The sequence below is a fragment of the Mustela lutreola genome, chromosome 4 (genome assembly GCF_030435805.1).
Source record: "Mustela lutreola isolate mMusLut2 chromosome 4, mMusLut2.pri, whole genome shotgun sequence".
In the NCBI taxonomy this organism is placed as follows: Eukaryota; Metazoa; Chordata; class Mammalia; order Carnivora; family Mustelidae; genus Mustela; species Mustela lutreola.
Window position 1 is genome coordinate 180,139,131 of NC_081293.1, and position 18,946 is coordinate 180,158,076.

General features: G+C 39.4%; 1 protein-coding gene across 12 annotated transcripts in view; it reads left to right on the forward strand.

Moving 5' to 3' along the window:
- The window catches only part of NRF1 (nuclear respiratory factor 1), a 146,012-nt gene that overhangs the window by 77,965 nt on the left and 49,101 nt on the right, over positions 1-18,946 (forward strand). For all 12 annotated transcript variants that reach the window (XR_009352985.1, XR_009352984.1, XM_059171839.1 and 9 more), the window contains exon 5: positions 3,121-3,261. Coding sequence is in view for 10 of the 12 variants with exons in the window: in XM_059171839.1 (XP_059027822.1) it covers positions 3,121-3,261 (141 nt within the window). In the remaining 2 variants the exon portion in view is untranslated. The remainder of the gene's footprint in view (positions 1-3,120; positions 3,262-18,946) is intronic.

Here is an 18,946-nt window from a genome sequence, read left to right on the forward strand (position 1 = left end):
AATTGGGGGAAAAGAGATTGGTAGGCAGACCAGCTGAGTTTGTTTTTGTTTTTAAGTGATTTTTAACTTTGTAAAACCAGTTAGTTGACAGTGACATTGGTATGAAGTAACAAAGGCATAAGCTGTGGTTTTGGAATAGAAGATAGAAGTTGGAAAAACAAACCTCTCTGTCATCAGGTTCATGACATTATCACTTATAAAGATGCACCATTATTTGTGTACCATGAAGACTAAAAAAACATTGACAGAATCTAGCACAGCGCTGATCACTTAGAATTTTTATTTTATGCTTATTAAAGAGCTCTTTCAAGCTTATTTAGACATAGATTTTAATTGTATTGCATTTTATATAGTATCAAAAAAGGAAAGTGAAATAAACCGATACTCCTAAAACTTCTTCACTTCCACAGCCCAGTGACTCTGAATAACTTCTTGTTGCAAAGTCATCATCTTCTGTGACATTTCATGTAATATCGTCCTCTCTGCCATCAAGAGCACGAGCGCTGCTGCATGGCTTTATTTATTTATTTATTTATTTATTTATTTGACAGATGGAGATCACAAGTAGGCAGAGAGAGAGGAGGAAGCAGGCTCCCTGCTGAGCAGAGAGCCCGATTCGGGGCTTGATCCCAGGACTAGAGGATCATGACCTGAGCTGAAGGCAGAGGCTTTAACCTGCTGAGCCACCCAGGCGCCCCAAGCTTCATGGCTTTAAAGAGCACTCCGCTATTGTCTCTAGAATTTTCCAAGCTGCAACAAGACTGATGCTGGTGTTTCTTGATCTTACCAGAAAGATCACTGCGGAGATTATCTAACTGCAACCAAGACTCAACATTCCTTTCTCAAATGGTTTGTTGATTGAAAAGGCAAGGGGTTGCATTCATGCTCCTAGAGAGAACAGCAGTGTTCATAGATGTGCAGCCTGGGACAGCTGGGCCTCAGGTTACCTCATCTACAGCAATTTCAAGACGTATCCCAATTTCAGAGAACTGATAAATGAGAAAGAATATGCATCTGAGGACCGCTAAGTCCTCAGACTTAGTCAGAACGAATTGAAAAACTAACTTGATCATTCTGGGAAAGTTTACCGAGCAACCTTAAAAACACAGTGGTCACAGCTGAAGTTATTTTGTTGTAAATTACTTGGAGAAATGCTCTACCAGCAATTTTTTTTTTTTTTTTTGAAACTCAAGATATTTTTTTTTTTTTTTAAAGATTTTATTTATTTGACAGAAAGAGATCACAAGTAGGCAGAGAGGCAGGCAGAGAGAGAGAGGAGGAAACAGGCTCTCCACGGAGCAGAGAGCCAGATATGGGGCTCGATCCCAGGACCCTGGGATCATGACCCGAGCCGAAGGCAGAGGCTTTAACCCACTGAGCCACCCAGGCGCCCCAAAACTCAAGATATTTTTAAGGAATTAGGTAACACTGATAAGTTCAGCAAAATGCCTGGATACAAATTCCTAGAATTTTACTGATCCATAAAAATGGCCAAAATTGTTTGAAACTGGCTAATGTAATAGTAATAATCTAATGCTTTCCTGTCTTTGAAAATGCCAGGTATTTCTAGCATGGTGAAATTTATTTTTATACTATTATCATTACTCTTACTACAGGCCTACATACTGATATAATGGTTTAACCTGATAGATTAAAGTTCAAAGACTGCATCTGGGCTGGTAGCATAAAAACTCTACATAGGATACAGAAATCTAGAAAGCAGAAAATAAAAGTCCTTAACGTTGGCATGGCAGCACCAGTTGCCTATGTTACAGTAAATATATTGGCAATGATTTCTGAAACTTTCTTTTGTGTTAGAAACCAGGCTAAAACTGAATCTCTAGGATGATAATGATTAAACATGTTTGTACTGTTTTTCTGTCATTCCCTTCATTGTTTACCTATTTGGAAGGTTCTCCAACTGCAAAAGTTGTACTTTGTAGGCAACAGTAATTTTCACTTTTCCACACGTTGAGATGGATTATGGGAATTGTTCCTTTTTAATCGTCATAATGAGATATTTCTAAGAAAGTTTGTCCTGATTGAGAGTCCAGTTTGGAGCAGAAAACCCAGGACTTAATATTGTCGTAATTTTTGGATACCTCATTTTCTCTTCCCTTTTTTCTAAGATAATGGCTGGAGCCCTGAAAGCAGGTTAATTTTCCTATCCCATCTTGTTATATTTCCACAATTCCATGGCTGCTTTTTTATCCCCTAAGGTGTCTTTATCCCATGTGTATTCTTATAAGTGAATGAACCCGTTATTGGTGGTTGTAGGATCCCATGTCTGCCTTCCATTTCTGCTCATCATGGAGGAGTGTGTGTATGTACAAATGTGCTGCTGTTAAGTTCTGTCTTTGAAGAGACCTTTCACTAGTAGTGGAAAGAAAGGAGTCAGAACAATGATTCCTGGGTCAGACCTGGGTATGTCAGAGCTACAGAGACATCATGGATTTGAAGGTTACCTCTGTCACCAGGGAGGACCAGAAAGAAGGAGGGCATGACTGTGGGGTTCTCTCTGGCCCGAGGCCTTGCTGATAGTGGTACCTTTGACTCCCAGCTACAGTATAGATGGCTTGTTTCTCCCCCCCCAGTGCCTTTCAGCTCAGCCTCTCGAGCACTTGAGTCACCTGTTGGGTATTCTGACCTTGCAGGAAAATAGTGGCAGGTTCAGATAGGCTGCTTAGAGTTTTAGAGACATAAGTCCCTGGTGATCTTGGAAGTGATTTTGGTAGTGAACTGTCACAGCTAGGTTTTATCAAATGGCCTGGGAAATTCAGAATAAAGAACGCCATTTCTATTAGATCTAGAATAGGTAATAGGGTTGGCGTTGAATGAAAAAATGTGATTTTAACCAAGAAGCAGTATTTCTGTAAAACTTTTCTGTCTGGCTCCTTTCTACTGTTATTACCTGCAATTTCATCATCTATTCACTTTAATTCTGTACAGTGTGATGTCTTTGGGGCCAGCGGGTATTTTTGTCTGCTAGTTGTAGAAGTGTTTGCTCTTAGGGCTCCACCGTGGCTGAGGGAGGCAGCCCCACCCCCTCCCCGGTTGCTTGGCACCAACCCTCCCTGGTTGTTGGGCATCTTGTTTACTGCTGCCCTTAATTCCCTGCAGGTGCGGAAGTACAAGAGCATGATCCTGGAAGACCTGGAGTCCGCCCTGGCAGAACACGCCCCCGCGCCACAGGAGGTTAACTCCGAGCTGCCACCTCTCACCATCGATGGAATTCCGGTCTCTGTGGACAAAATGACCCAGGTAAGGGGCGGGAAGTGAGGAGGAGACAGAAAGACAAGTCACCCGGGTGTGGGCGGGCCTTCTCAGTTTTATGCTTAGTGATACCAGCAAGAGAGAGAGATACAGGTTGGGGTCTGACAGCGTCTGGCAGGGTAGCAGCCTTGGGGTAGAGAATGTAGCCTCAGAAGAATGCTGTCCTCCATGGTTGGCAGTTCTTTCCTTTCATTTGGGCCCTTGGGTTCCATAAAGAAACTCGTAGCTCGGAATTGGTTTGCTTGGACAGGTGACTGTCAGGACTTTGATGAACCACCACCAAGCAGGGCAAGTAAACTGTTAGTCTTTCGGGCTAAGTTGCTCCTCTTTCCAAATTCTGAATACCACCGCGCTGTCACCAAGGAAGGTTCCCCTCTCTGGGGAATAAGAATGGAAAACTCAGGATACCCTTCTGAGTCATTGCTTCTCTCCTCTTGCTTTGACGAGGGAAGTCAAGATGCACTTAGCCTGATAAATCAGCATTGCTCAGGAATTTTGCTGAGATTGTCCATTTTAAGTATCTCAGCTTTGAAAGTGATAGCTTAGGCAAGACCATATGCCCTTTTTATAACATATTTTCCTACCTTATTTCTTTATTAATGTATTCCTCTCTTGCTAAACCCAGTTGTGGGTTTTCTTATCGGATTCAGTCTTCCAGCAGCATTTAACACAGTTGATTATTCCGTCCTTTAAACACTTCCTGCTCTCTCTTTCTGCCCGCACACTCTCCTGAATGTCCTCCTGCCTCGCTCTCAGCTTTTCTGCCGGCTCTTCCTCCTGTTCGCAGTGATCAGGATTGGCATGTCTGTTTCTCTAGTTTCTTTCCAAGTGGTCTCATCTGTCCTGTGGGCTTTATGTCCCCTCTGTATCCTGTTTATAGCCCAGCTTATAGCGCTCACTCTAGACATCCAGTGCCCAGCATGCCCCAGACACAGAACCTTGGATTGCCCCATTCCACTCCTTCTGCAATCCCCGTGTCAGTGACCAGCACCACAGTCCATCTGGTCGCTCAAGTGCCGGCATAGGAGCAACCCTCCGTTTCCCTGTTTTGCCCTCACTCCCACATGAGTCATTAGCACGTCATGTCAGTTCAGCTCTGAGACGGGCCCTGGATCTGACCATTCTTCTCAGTTCCTATCACCGCCCTCGCCCAAGCCAAGTATCTCTCACATAGAGACTATTTCACCTGATCGATTCTGTTGCTCTCCATTTTGCCACTCTTACCCCGCTGAAGTCTGTACTTCACGGAACCACCAGAGGTTTTTTCCAAAACAGATCAGCTCATATCACTGTCTTATTTAAGCCCTTGAATGGCTTTCCACCATACCTAGAGTCAAATTCAGACTGCTGGGGCCTCTGAGGCCATGTTTAACCCGAGAATCCAGCCTTTTCCAGCTCCCTTGTTCAGTCTCCTGCTCAGTCACTGTGCTCTGGCCACCCTGGCCCTCTTTTTGTCAAAACACTCCAAGCCCATTCTTTAAGATTGGCAGTTTCCTCTGCCAGAAATGTTGTTCTCCCAGATCATTACGTGCTTATTAACCTTATCCTGTTCAAAGTCTGGCTCAGACGTCACCTCGTGAGACAAGCCTTTCTCAATTATCCCATCTAATGGAGCTTCTCCTTGCTACTGAGTCACTGCCCAGAACATCTCCTATTTTACTGTCCTGGAAACACCGATTACTGCCTGAAATCATCTTCATCAACATGTATACTTACCTGCTATCTCTTCAGCTAGAATTCGAGAGCAGGGCCCTAGAGAGTTCTTGACTGCCATCCACTACAGCTCGCGGCACCTGAAGAACCTCTCAGTTCTAAATAACAGTATCTGTCCAGTAGATGACCTAAGAGTCAGAGTAAAACGCATCCAGCGTGGTAGGTGCCTGGATTGGAAATCTCCTGAGTGCGTGGTCCCTGGCTGCAGACATGCACGCTGCTAATCAGGAGATGGCACTTTTTTCCTGCTGAGTTTGAACCCACCACTTGGCCTAAGCGATACATTAGTTTGTAAAGCTACATTGGGATCTTTTGCTTATTGGATTCACAAATCTTTCTGTGAACACTTGAAGAATATCTAAATAATGGTTCAGAAAGGAAAGCATTAGCTTAACTTTTTTCCTGTCACTTCATACCTATTATTCTATCCTTAAGACTGTTCTAATTAAAGAAAATAAGGAAAATTTTTTTTTTACCTGATTGATGTACGGAATCTACTCAGTGCCTCAGATACAAGGTATCTATAAGGTTAACTAAGCTTCTGATTAAGACTACTCTGTTAGGCATGTGAGGTGTTGTGCTCTCTCCTGTGCATATCAAAATTTAACCTTGTATATGTCATGCCCTCCAGGTAAGCAAGGATGTATGTCCATGGCATTGTTTACAATAGGAAAATCTGAGAACAAAGTGCTTGAATAAATTATAGTGGTGATGTTTAGAATTTACATGAGAAGATGAGCAGCTCCTAAAAGAGACCAGAAATTTACTATTCAGTGAAATATTGGATACCAAAAATGCTGACGTGTTCTCTATTGCTGTGGGACAGAGTTCTGGTAGTTTTTAACTGCTTGTAAAAATAACATTTCTTATGTACTCTAATTCAAGTGCTTTTTTTTTTTTTTTTTTTTTTTTTTTAAAGATTTTATTTATTTATTTGACAGAGAGAGATCACAAGTAGGCAGAGAGGCAGGCAGAGAGAGAGGAGGAAGCAGGCTCCCTGCTGAGCAGAGAGCCCGATGCGGGACTCGATCCCAGGACCCTGAGATCATGACCTGAGCCGAAGGCAGCGGCTTAACCCACTGAGCCACCCAGGCGCCCCTAATTCAAGTGCTTTATTTAGTACTTTGTTTAGTGCTTTGTATTGTGGTTCTTTGGGAGAGGGTTAGATTTTTTTTTCAGGCGATACATAATTGAGTTAATCAATTTCATTTGTTTAAAACATGCACACAAAACTTGTGCACGCACGTGTGTGTATGTGTGTTGCATGTGTGTAAAACTTCAGAGCAATATAAACCTATTTACTCTCACACCATAATATTCACAGTGATTATCTGTGCATGGTGGCATTATGTTTATTTTCTTTGTCTAATAAGCATGAATTACTTTTTTAACCATAGAAACACAAAAAATATTTTCTTTATTTATATTAAACTTGAATTTTTTAAAGATTTTTATTTATTTATTTATTTATCTTTTTTTTTTTTTTAAGATTTTATTTATTTATTTGGCAGAGAGGCAGGCAGAGAGAGGAGGAAGCAGGCTCCCTGCTGAGCAGGGATCCTGATGTGGGGCTCGATCCCAGAACCCTGGGATCATGACCGGAGCTGAAGGCAGAGGCTTTAACCCACTGAGCCACCCAGGTGTCCCTAAACTTGAATTTTTTAAAGTATAAGTGTGTTGAACTTTATGTTGGGTAAAGATGTCAACACTCTCTTTATTTCTCTTATTTTTCTCTTCTATAGTTACGATGTTTTGGAAGGCACACTACTAAGTTATTTACAGGGGTATCTCATTTAATCCTTGCTCTCTAGAGTGTATATATCATTCCTCTTTTTCATAGTCAAGGAAGCAGAACTCACATGCGGTCAGTAGCCATGAAGGACTAAGTAAATTTAATTGGACACCAATTCTAGAATTCGGACCATATGGGTGATTCAGGACTTCCTTGAAGTGATAAAATTCCAGAATGGTAAAAGTGCACTGTAACAGAGCTGGACTTCGGTTAACCAGACAGCTCTATGCATCATCTTATCAGCACTGAGTGCAGTGGAAATAACTAATGTTTATATTGATGATCCGAACTCACAAACATAATTCTGTATGCAATCCTAAGATGAGTTCTCAGTCATCCAAAGAGTAAATTGTATTTGATACTGTTCTAATGTAATGTGTTCCGTTATTTTAATTCTTTACAAATTTGAGAATTAGTCTGGTTTTTACAGTTGGAAGGTCTAGTCTCTAGTACCAGTCCTACCACATACAGCCCTGGCTCCCAGTTTTATCTTCTGAAAATGAGAATACTATATGCCCTCCTACTTTATGGAATCAGAGGAAGAAAAAACGAGGTATTATATGGGAAAGTGCTTTGAAAATGAAGGCATCACACAAAGATAGTATTGCCAATTATTAATACTAACTGTTTATATTACCTATATTAACTTTTGAGTAACCTGAACATATCATTTCTCACCCATTTTTCACTTACAGAAAGTTAGTGAACCTGGAATTTTTATTTGGCTCAGCAATGAAGTGGGACAATACAGGTGACAATATACTGAAAAACTGAGGCATAAAGAGAGGAAGCAATTTATGAAGCAAGTTAGTGACAAACAGAAATGGTATTAAAGGGTAGAGTCCTTACTGCCAGTGCTTTCTCTCTCTTGAACTATATTGTGATTACATTACTCAAATTGAGTATTTCAGCTAATCTATGCTAAACATTTACTGTTTTAAAGGAATTTTTTTTTTTTTTTTTTTTTTTTTTTAGGATTTTATTTATTTGACAGAGAGACAGCAAGAGAGGGAACACATGAATGGGCAGTGGGAGAGGGAGAAGCAGGCTCTCTGCTGAGCAGGGAGCCTGATGTGGGGCTTGATCCCAGGACCCTGGGATCATGACCTAAGCCAAAGGCAGGAATTTAATGACTGATCACACGGGTGCCCCTTAAAGACAACTATCACAATTGTCTCTTACACAAATTGAAATTACATATGATAGAATATCTTAAGTTCTGTGTGAACTAAATGCTCTTGTTCTTTTAGGAAGCAGCTCTGTAGTTTTTGTTGTTTTTTTATTAACTTTTGGTTTTGGTATACATATCATACTATGTTAGTAATAGAATGTTTACATAAACATTTACTTAGAAACAGAAACTGTTATAAACATATCTTGATCCTGATGAAGGGGTGTGTGTGTGTGTGTGTGTGTGTGTGTGGTAAAAAATACATAGCTCTATAGTATTTTTAGTGCTAAAATGAAAACTTGCATTTCTAGGTACCTTTAAGAATAGTGGCTAGAGGGTGCCTGGGTGGCTCAGTGGGTTAAGCCGCTGCCTTCGGCTCAGGTCATGATCTCAGAGTCCTGGGATCGAGTCCCGCATCGGGCTCTCTGCTCAGCAGGGAGCCTGCTTCCCTCTCTCTCTCTCTGCCTGCCTCTCCATCTACTTGTGATTTCTCTCTGTCAAATATAAATAAATAAAATCTTTAAAAAAAAAAAAAAAAAGAATAGTGGCTAGAACTTGTCCCATATCTGCCTATTTCCTGGCATAAGAGTTGAAGGAGGTTAAGATAAGACTTAGCAGAAGAAATCATTATTTTGTTGTAAATTCTGCAACCCCAGGATTCATTTGCAATGAAACAATGATGCCATCTTTTTCAGAGATTTTGAAAGCCAGGTTAGCAAAATTTTGTAGGATACTTCAGACCAGAAACCAGAAAATGGGCTAATTTGTGCTTCTCAAACTTCAGTGTTCATAAGAATTACCTGAGAGTCTTGTCATTTAAATTCAGACTGTGACTCAGTTGGTCTTGAGTGGGACCTGAGATTCTGCCTTCTAGCAAGCTCCAAGATGATGCTGGTGCTGTTGCTAATTCCAGACTGCACTTTGAATTTAGGAATTACATCGTTGCTTAAAGCCTTTAAGCAATGATTATGATTTTGCTAGTGAGCAGTCAGTTCTGCGCTTTACCACACTTGAGTCCAGTAGGATTCTCTTGTTTTTGGGAAGTTGTAAATCTTCTTGGAATTTGTCTTAGAAGAGATCCAGGCAAAAATTGTAATTATAGAAGAAACATCTCTGGAAAGAACAATACAGGATTCCCAGTTGAAATGCAGTCCTTTTTGAGACAAAGAAGGGCACTACATAATGATAAAGGGATAAAATCAGAAATTAAAGGAAGTAACACCTGACATCATAGAAATAGAAAGCATTATGAAAAATTGTATGCCAGTAAATTGGACAACCTCGAAGAAATGGGTAAATTCATAGAAACATACACTCTTCCAAAACTGGATCAGCAAGAAATAGAAAATTTGAACATTTCCATTACTAGTTAAAACTGAATTGCTTTTTTAAAAAGTCTTTCAGGGTACCTGGCTGGCTCAGTCAAAAGAGTGTGTTACTCTTACCCTCAGGGTCCTGAGTTTGAGCCCCACGCTGGGTGTGGAGATTACTTAAATAAATAAATAAATGCATACATACATACATACATACATATACATACTTCTAAAAATAATTAACAGGGGAGCCTGGGTGGCTAGGTTGGTTAAGTGTCTGCTTCCGCTCTGGTCATGGTCCCAGGGTCCTGGGATCAAGTCCTGCATCAGGCTCCCTGCTCATCAGGTAGCCTGCTTCTCCCTCTTTCTCTGCTGCTCCCCCTGCTTGTACTCTCACTGTCAAATAAGTAAAATCTTTAAAAAATAAAAATAATTAACAATTAAAACAAGAAACAAACAAAAATCTAGGACCGAATGGCTTCATAGGTGCATTCTACCAGATTTTTAAAGAAGAGTTCTTTAAACTTTAAAAATTTGTTCTTAAACTATTCCAAAAAAAAGGAGGAAGAGAAATTTTCAAATTCATTCTGTGAGGCCAGCATTACCATGATATCAAAACCAGAAAAAGGCACTACAAAAAGGAAAACTACAGGCCAATATCTCTGATGCACAAAGGTGTAAAAATCCTCAACAAAATATTAGCAAACTGAATTCAACAATACATTTAAGAAAAAATTCTTCACCATGATCAAATGAGATTTATTCCAGGAATGCAAGAGTGCTTCAGTATTCACAAATAAATCAATGTGATACATCCCATTAAAAAGAAGAAGGTTAAAAACCATATGATTATCTCATGAAATGCAGAGAAAGATTTGACATAATACAATATCTGTTCATGATAAAAACTTCAACAGATTGCTTTTAGAGAGAGTATACCTCAACATAATAAAGGCTGTATATGAAAAGTCCATAGATAACATCATATATTCAGTGGTGAAAAACCTTTTCCTCTAAGATCAAGAACAAGACAAGGATATCTACTCTCACCACTTTTATTCAGCTTAGTACTGGAAGTCTTAGCCACAGTAATCAGACAAGAAAAAGAAATAAAAGGCATCCAGTTGGTGAGGAAGAAGTAAAACTGTCACTATTTGCAGATGACATGGTACTATATGGAAACCCTAAATACACCACCGAAAAACTATTAGAACTAATAAATAAATTCAGTAAAGTTCCAGGAAACAAAATTAATATACAGAAATTATTGTAGTCTATACACTAATAACAAAGTAGAAGAAAGAGAAATGAAGAAAACAATTCCATTTACAATTGCACCAAAAAGAATAAAATACTTCAGAATAAACTTAACCAAGGAGGTGAAAGACTATATTCTGAAAACTATAAGACATTGATGAAAGAAATTGAAGACAACACAAACAAATGGAAAGGCATACTATGCTCATGGATTGGAAGAATTAATATCATTAAAGGGTGCCTGGCTGGCTCAGTTGGTAGAGCATGCAACTCTTAATCACAGGATCATGAGTTCAAGCCCACATTGGATGTGGAGCCTACATAAAATTCAAAAATTAATTAAATAATTAATTAATATCATTAAAATGTCCATACTACCCAAAGCAATCTATAGATCAGTGCAACCCCTATCAAAATTCCAATAGCATTTTTGACAGAATTAGAACAAATAATCCTAAAACTTGTATGGAATCACAAAAGACCCAAAATAGCCAAAGCAGTCTTTAGAGAGAACAACAAAGCTGGAAATATCACAAGTCCAGATTTCAAAATATACCATAAAGCTATAGTAATGAAAACAGTATGGGAACAACACAAAAATAGACACAGAGATCAATACAACAAAGAGCCCAGAAATAACCCCATTAATGGTCAATTAATCTGTGACCATAGAAGCAAGAATATCCAATGGGGAAAAGACACTTGGTGTTGGGAAAACTGGATAGCTACATGCAAAAGAATGAAACCTGACCACTTACTTTCACCATACATAAAAATAAAACTCAAAATGGATTAAAGACCTAAATGTGAGAACTGAAACCATAAAACTATTAGAAGAAAACATACGCAGTGATCTCTTGGATATTGCCTTCACAACATATTTATGGGTGTGTCTTTTCAGGCAAGGAAAACAAAGCAAAAATAAACTATTGGGACTGTGGCAGAATAAATATATTTTGCACGCAAAGGAAATGGTCAACAAAACCAAAAGGCAGCCTACTGAATATGAGAAAATATTTACGGATGATATATCTGTTAAAGGGTTAATATCCAAAATATATGAAGAAGTTATACAAATCAATACCAAAAAACCCCCAACAATCCAATTTTTTTAAATGGGCAGAAAACCTGAATAGACATTTTTCCAAAAAAGACGTACAGATGGCCAAAAGACACATGAAGAGATGCTCAACACCACTCATTGTCAGGGAAGAAATCAAAACCACAATAAGATATCACCTCACACCAATCAAAATGGCTGGTATCCAAAAGACAGGAAATAAGTTTGGTGGTGATGTAGAGAAAATGGAACACTTACGCACTGCTGGTGGAAATGTACATTGGTGCAGCCACTGTGGAAAACAATGGAGGTTTCTCTAAAAATTAAAAATACTGGTACTCTGGGGCACCTGGGTGTCGCAGTTGGTTACACAACCAGCTCTTGGTTTCAGTTCAGGCCATGATCTCAGGATCGTGAGATTGGGTTCTATGCTGCGTGTGGAGCCTGCTTAAGATTCTCTCTCTTTCCCTCTTCCTCTGCCCCTCCCCACATCGCTTGCACTCTCTGTCTCTCTTTAAAAAAAAAAAAAAAAAAAAAAAAAATTGGCGCCTGGCTGGTTCAGTCAGAAGACATGCATCCCTTGATCTCTGGGTCATGAGTTAAAGCCCCACATGGGGTATAGAAATTACTTAAATAAAAAAACTTAAAGTTTTTAAAAAATAGAAATACCATGTGATCCAGTAATTCCACTACTGGGTATTTACCCAAAGAAAACAGAAATACTAATTCAGAAAGGTATATGCACCCCAGTGTTTATTGCAACATTATTTACAATAGTCGGGATATGAAAGCAACCTAAGTATCCACCCACAGATGAATGGATAAGGAAGAGGTGGTATATACACAATGGAATATTACTCAGCTGTTAAAAAGAATGAGAGCTTGCCTTTTGTGACAACATGGATGCACCTCTAGGGTGTTATGCTAATGAAATAAGTCAGCCTGAGAAAGACAAATACTCTATGATTTCACTTTTATGTGGAATCTAAAAAACAAAACAGACTCTTAAATACAGAGAACAAACTGGTTGTTGCCACAGGGGAGGTGAGTGGGGGCATGGGCAAAATAGATAAAGGGGATTTAGAGGTACAAACTTCTAGTTATAAAATAAGTCATGGAGGTGAAACAATAGGGAATATAGGGGGACAGGATGGCTCAATGATTAAGCATCTGCCTTGATCCCAGAGTCTTGGGATTGAGCCCTGCATAGGGAGCTGCTTCCCCCTCTCCCTCTGCCTGCTGCTCCCCTTACTTGTGCTTGTGCGCTCTCTCTGTCAAATAAATAAATAAATTTTTTTTTTAAAATAGGGAATATAGTCAATAATGTAATAACATTGTATGGTGACAGATGGTAACTACACTTATTTGGTGAGTACTGAGTAATATTTAGAATTGTCAAACCAATATATTGTACACCTAAAACTAATATAAATATTCTATAGTAATTATACTTTTAAAAATTCTGCTACTTTTCCGTCTCTTCCCTTTCCTCACCTGAACTTACTGTCCTCCTCTTACTCTCACTGGGGCAGTCTTTGTTGCTTTAATATTCCCTTGGGCTGATGATGCAATAGGATAGTAATTCCTCACCAGTTTTCAAGAAAAACCTTCAGAAACATTCAGCACAGTGATTGCTTCATTAAGAAGAAGTTATCCACATGGCTTGACATGTTTTACTTTGAAAATATTAGTCAGCTGTCAATTTAGGTTTTTTGAGTATTGTTTTGAAAAAGCATAGGTCTGGCCTCTTCTACCCAAAGAGTAGAAACATTAAAAGACAAATATTGTGTGTGATTCCACTTCTATGACGTATCTAGAATGGCCAAATTCATAGAGACAGAAAGTAGAATTTATCACGGCCAGGGGAAGGGTAGAAATGGGGAGTTACTGCTTAATGCATACAGAGTTTCTGTTTGGGATGATGATGAATGAATTCTGGAAGTCAGAGTGATGGTTGTACAGCATTGTGAATGCACTTAGTGCCACTGAATTGTGCATATTAAAGGGATAAATTTTATGCTATGTATATTTTATGATAAAAAAAATATTTATAGAGTGGTCTTCGAACTTGACCACATAGTAAAATCATCTGGAGAACTTAAAATTCTAGTGCCCAGGCCATACTCCAGAACAATTAAAACAGAATCTTTGGGGCCGAGATCCAGGCATGTATAGTGTTTAAACTTTCCAGGAGATTCCAGTGTGCAGCCAACTTTGAGTACCACTGTTGTAGGTAACAGTTCCAAACTGCTTCTCCCTACTGTAATGGCAAAATCTATATGCAAAGTAGGTCTTTTCTACCATCTAATTTATCAAAAAATGTTTATATATATGATGACATTTTGTAAATACTAGGTAGGCAGGATGAGATTAAGAGACTAACAAATTTATTGGTAACAAAAGTATTGAATTCTTAAGTAGAACATAAGCATGTTTTGAGTAGTGTAAAAGAATAATGACATGTTTCAGAATACTGATAGAGGGGAATAGGCATATAAATTCTATATGCAGGTTACAGCTAGACTAGAGGAAAATATTTACAGATTATATGGCAAAGTGTGATAATATCCAGAACAGATTAATAAGAAAGAGATAATTAGAAAAAGAAGTAAAGCATTCTGAACAATTAACAGAAGAAAAATCAATAAATGTATAAAAATATTCTCAATTTCATGTAATGAAAATTAAAATAATTATCATTTCCCCCACATTCAATGAATCGAAATAAGAAAGCTGGGTAACAAAATTTGAGGGAGGGTTTGGAAACTATAGGTATTGTGCATATTGTTAATGAGAGTGGTGTTGGCACTTTTTGGAGGACAATTTGGCAGTGTGTGTTAAAATGTTAAATGCAGGGGTATCTGGGTGGTTCAGTAGGTTAAGCATCCACCTCTTGATCTCAGGGTTATGAGTTTAAGCTCTGAGTTGGTTTCCACACTAGGCATGGGGCCTACTTAAAAAAAAAAAAAAAAATTAAATGTGTATGCCACCTAACCAGCAATTTCACTTCCCTGCTAGAAACCCACACCTGTGCACAAAGAAACATTTTTACAAGCACTGTAAATAACCTAAATGCTTATCAGCAGGAGAATGGTTAAAGAATCGGAAAATCTATATCATGGATACTAGGGAACTACTTTTTAAAAATGAGATTTTTCTAGTTGCACTACCACGAGAAGATCTCTGTGACAATATGTTGAGTGGATAAAGTGAGTTTTAGTAAAATATGTACAATATGGTACCATTTGTGTTTTCTTCCATCACATAAAACTGCTTTTCACCACCTGGGTGGTTCAGTCAGTTAAGGGTCTGCCTTTGGCTCAGGTCATGATCCCAGAGTCCTGGGATCAGGTTCTGCATTGGGCTCCCCACCCAGCAGGGAGCCTGCTTCTCCCTCTCCTTCTGCCTACTGCTCCCCCTGCTTGTGCTCTGTGTGTGTGTGTGTGTGTCAAATAAATGAAATCTTTTTAAAAAATTAAAAAAAATAAAACTGTGCTTTCCATCATGTATTCATGTAAACGCATAGAATTTGGTGTGTAAGTAGGGATATTCTGCTGCTGACAGGTGACTGCATTGGGAAAGGCAGATGGAGAAGAGGACTTAGTTTATCTAGATTTTTGTACAGAAGAGTACAGCTGAGATGAGGTAGCAGAAACGGACCAATCTGAAACTCCTTCAAAGGGAAGATAGAATTTTAAGAGCAATTTGATGAACACGAGGGAACAGTTTGATAGGTTGATGGGGTGCGAAGACAGCAGAAGGGTTGGCTTGAGAGAAGAGTCTCGAAATGAGTGTCTTCATTAAGTGTCCCTCCTATTCTCTGAACTTATCTTTCCTCCCAAACTTGTTCTTCCCATGTTTCTGTGGGAATGTGTTTTATGGGGAAATGAGATTAAAAGGAATCAGTGTTTCTGCTGGGACTACAAGGGAATGGAGGATATAGGATTGGTGTTTCTAATAAGGAAATTCACTTTCACTATCTCTATGAACAGAGGTTGGTGGTAGAAACAAAAAAATCATTTTGCTTTTGCTTTCTAATACCCTTTAAATATCAATTTGAATGTAATTGAATCTGTTGACCTGAAAGGTCATGATTTAAAATTAAAATCATGAAGGCACAGTCTGAAAATTCCCCAGTCTTCCTCCTTTGCCACGTTCCTGTTTCCCTGTAGTCTATAGAAAACATCACCTGCCAGCACAGTTTTATTTCAGCAGCCTTCTCATGAAATTTGTTATGTATAATCTCATCTTTTTAATGGAGGGGGAGTTGGCAAACATTTTGAGAAGCCTTTTCTTGGTAACTGAATCAAAATAGACACTAGGGGCCACAAAAATCCTAGACTCTGGTATAAGCCAAGATAGAATGAGAGCAGATGGGCATTTGGAAATATATAAGGGTAATGCATTATTGGACAGCAAAGAATTTACTGAATTTATAAGTGGAAAATTTCTAACATAGTGAGACTTCTCTCATTTTGGGTGGATTAAACTTTTTAGAATTTCAGAAAATCTTTTTTGAAAACATCAATGGTTTCCACATAATCTTTACTCTTGACTGACACTAGCAGGAATTTATCTTTTTTTTTTTTTTTTCCTGAATGTGCCCTGGAAGGAGTAGTACTTTCTACTGTTTGCTGGTCTGGGGTGGGTTTACTGACCAAACAGGGCACTTTAAGCCCATAGAGAACCCTAAATCAGAATGAGAGACTGGGAAAGCTTGTTGCGGCCCAATTAAAGGACAGCCTGAGAGGGTAGGCTTTACCTTTGCTGATCCTGTTGATTGTCTCCTCTGGGGATTAAAGACAAACCTTCCCTAACAAGCACATTGAGTAGCTTGGGTTTCCAAAACTCTCCAGGACCAGTAATTAATCCAACTGGTAATGAGAGCACAGTGCTGAATTCTGGAAAGAAATCATTTAACTCTTTCTATACTGAATAATTCATTTTCCCTTATTGATAATGCCTTTTAGCCTGAGCACTGTTTATTTGGGACAGTATTAAATAATAGTCTGATGGAAATTCATCTTTTTCAGTGAAGTCACGTCATTTTCGTGCATTTAAAAGCAAAGAATGGTCTTTGTCCCCCAAATGTACAGACATGAAAAGTGAACTTTTATAATAGAAAGCACTTTTTAACCTCTTGTTTTGATATGGGGGCAAATTCATATAGTTGATAATTAGTAAAAAGTTAAAATCTACTTCTGAATTAGAACTTGTATACCAGCAGTTATATTTCACTCAGATCCCATTTTTTAATTTCTGATGGAGTTTTGCCTGTGGTTGCAACCTTCCCCATCTGTTGTTTGTTTCTCCTACTCTCTTCTCAAAGACTTTGAGACATTTCCCATCCAGAGATTTCTAGCACATGGAACATCTCTGACAGGCTGCCTAGTTCCAGTTCTCTCTTCTAATTAATGATTACACTTGAGTCCCATTTTCTGATGACTTCCATTCGTAATCTGCTTGTACACTTTTTTTTTTAAAGTGCTCCAAGATCCCACAGAGCAAATCACCTGAGCCATCTGTGCATTGTGGTGTGCTGGTAACAGCTTGCTTCCTCAGGACGCGGAATTGGCCCTGATGGTCACTTTTTGATTCCAGCATTCTTTATTTCTGATCTTCAACCATGTTTACATGATACATATAAACTCATTCTTCTGCTTCCTTTTGCCTTTTCCACCATACCCACCATACCGGACATGAAAAATGGAGGATAAATGCCTTTCCATACATCACGGTGTGTTTAGTACTAGAAAACTGTTTCAGAACATTGACTTTTTCTTTGAATTTAAGAAAAGAGCCGATGACTGAAGTAATAATAAAACTGCTGTTAAGTCAATGCAACATGTGTATATCCCCACTATCTCTGATCCTTTGAATTGACCTGTATATTTACATTATCATTTTGCAGTTGAGAACATTAAGATTCAGAGGGGGCTGGGGTTCAGAGCCAGCTCTCTGAGTCTAGAGCTTGTGTTCTTACTACTGATTGACAAGAAGTTGACTCGAGAAGTAGTCAGGAAATATTTCACAAAGAATGTGGGATTTGCTGGGCAAATAAGGAATGAGTGTCGGCATTGGAGTGGTAGCTTGAGAAGGTACTCCAGTAAGGGGAACAAATTGAAAGGCATAGATGCAGGAATGAGTTTAGTTCTTAAGATAGTGCAGAGACTCACCCAAATAGGACCAAGGCTGCCTGTTGTCAATTAGCAGGAACTGAGTGTGCTGGGAGGCCGGATTGTGCTGGAAGAGCTAGACAGAGGAGTCTAGTTTGGTTGCTAGGAGTGAGAAGCCGTTTAAAAGTTAACACTTAGGGGGCGCCTGGGTGGCTCAGTGGGTTAAGCCACTGCCTTCGGCTCAGGTCATGATCTCAGAGTCCTGGGATCGAGTCCCGCATCGGGCTCTCTGCTCAGCAGAGAGCCTGCTTCCCTCTCTCTCTCTGCCTGCCTCTCCATCTACTTGTGATTTCTCTCTGTCAAATAAATAAATAAAATCTTTAAAAAAAAAAAAAAAAGTTAACACTTAGGAAAACCTGCCCGTCAGGGATGCATGGGATGCGGAAGAAAGGGGAGAACGTGTTGTTCCTCAAACCAACTAGAAGGATGCACTAGCCTTGGGCTAGGAATGGGGATGACGTGGGTATGGAGAAGAAGGGATGGAGAGCACAGACATTTCAAAGAAGAAAGAATTGAACTTGCAGTGAGTAGCTAGGTGGGTGTGGAAGGAAAGAGGTAAAGCTGACTGAGATTTTGAGCTTGGCTGTCTAGGGAATGAAAGTGGGGTTCTACTAGCAAATACTAAGACAGGTGGATGGAGAGAAGGCAGAGGAGGGTTTTAAGTGCATAGGTCGGTGCTCTGCCCACACTTCCTATAACCTGTGAGTCCTTGCAACCCAGTGAAAGCCTGATGGGAGAGAGCCAAAAAGCAAGACAGGATGGAAGGTGTCTATCACCAGGTGCCAGGGTGACCCAGAGCTGAGGGGTGTGGGAAACTATGATGGGAATGGGTGTGGGATCAAAAGCTGAAAGTTGTCAGAATCGGAGAATGTATGGAGTTCCAGGTGGGACTGGAGTGGTCTCTGTCCGCCAAGTGTTTCTGATGGCGTGTTTCTGAACTCTGTAGTCTTATGTTAATTTAGAGCTCTTGAGCTGTACATCGTTATCTCCAGACTGCCAGGTCTGGATATACAGAACTCTCCTTTTGGAGAGTGCTGTTGGGTTTAAAAGAAAAGAGATACTCGTGAAAGTGTGTGATATCAGTTTATTTGGCATCTGAGAAAGCCATTGTTGTTTTTTTCCTTTTTCCACCCTTGAAGAAAAGCAAATATTGTGTGTGAAGGTTAAGCCTTTTCCTTCTCTCTGTATCTG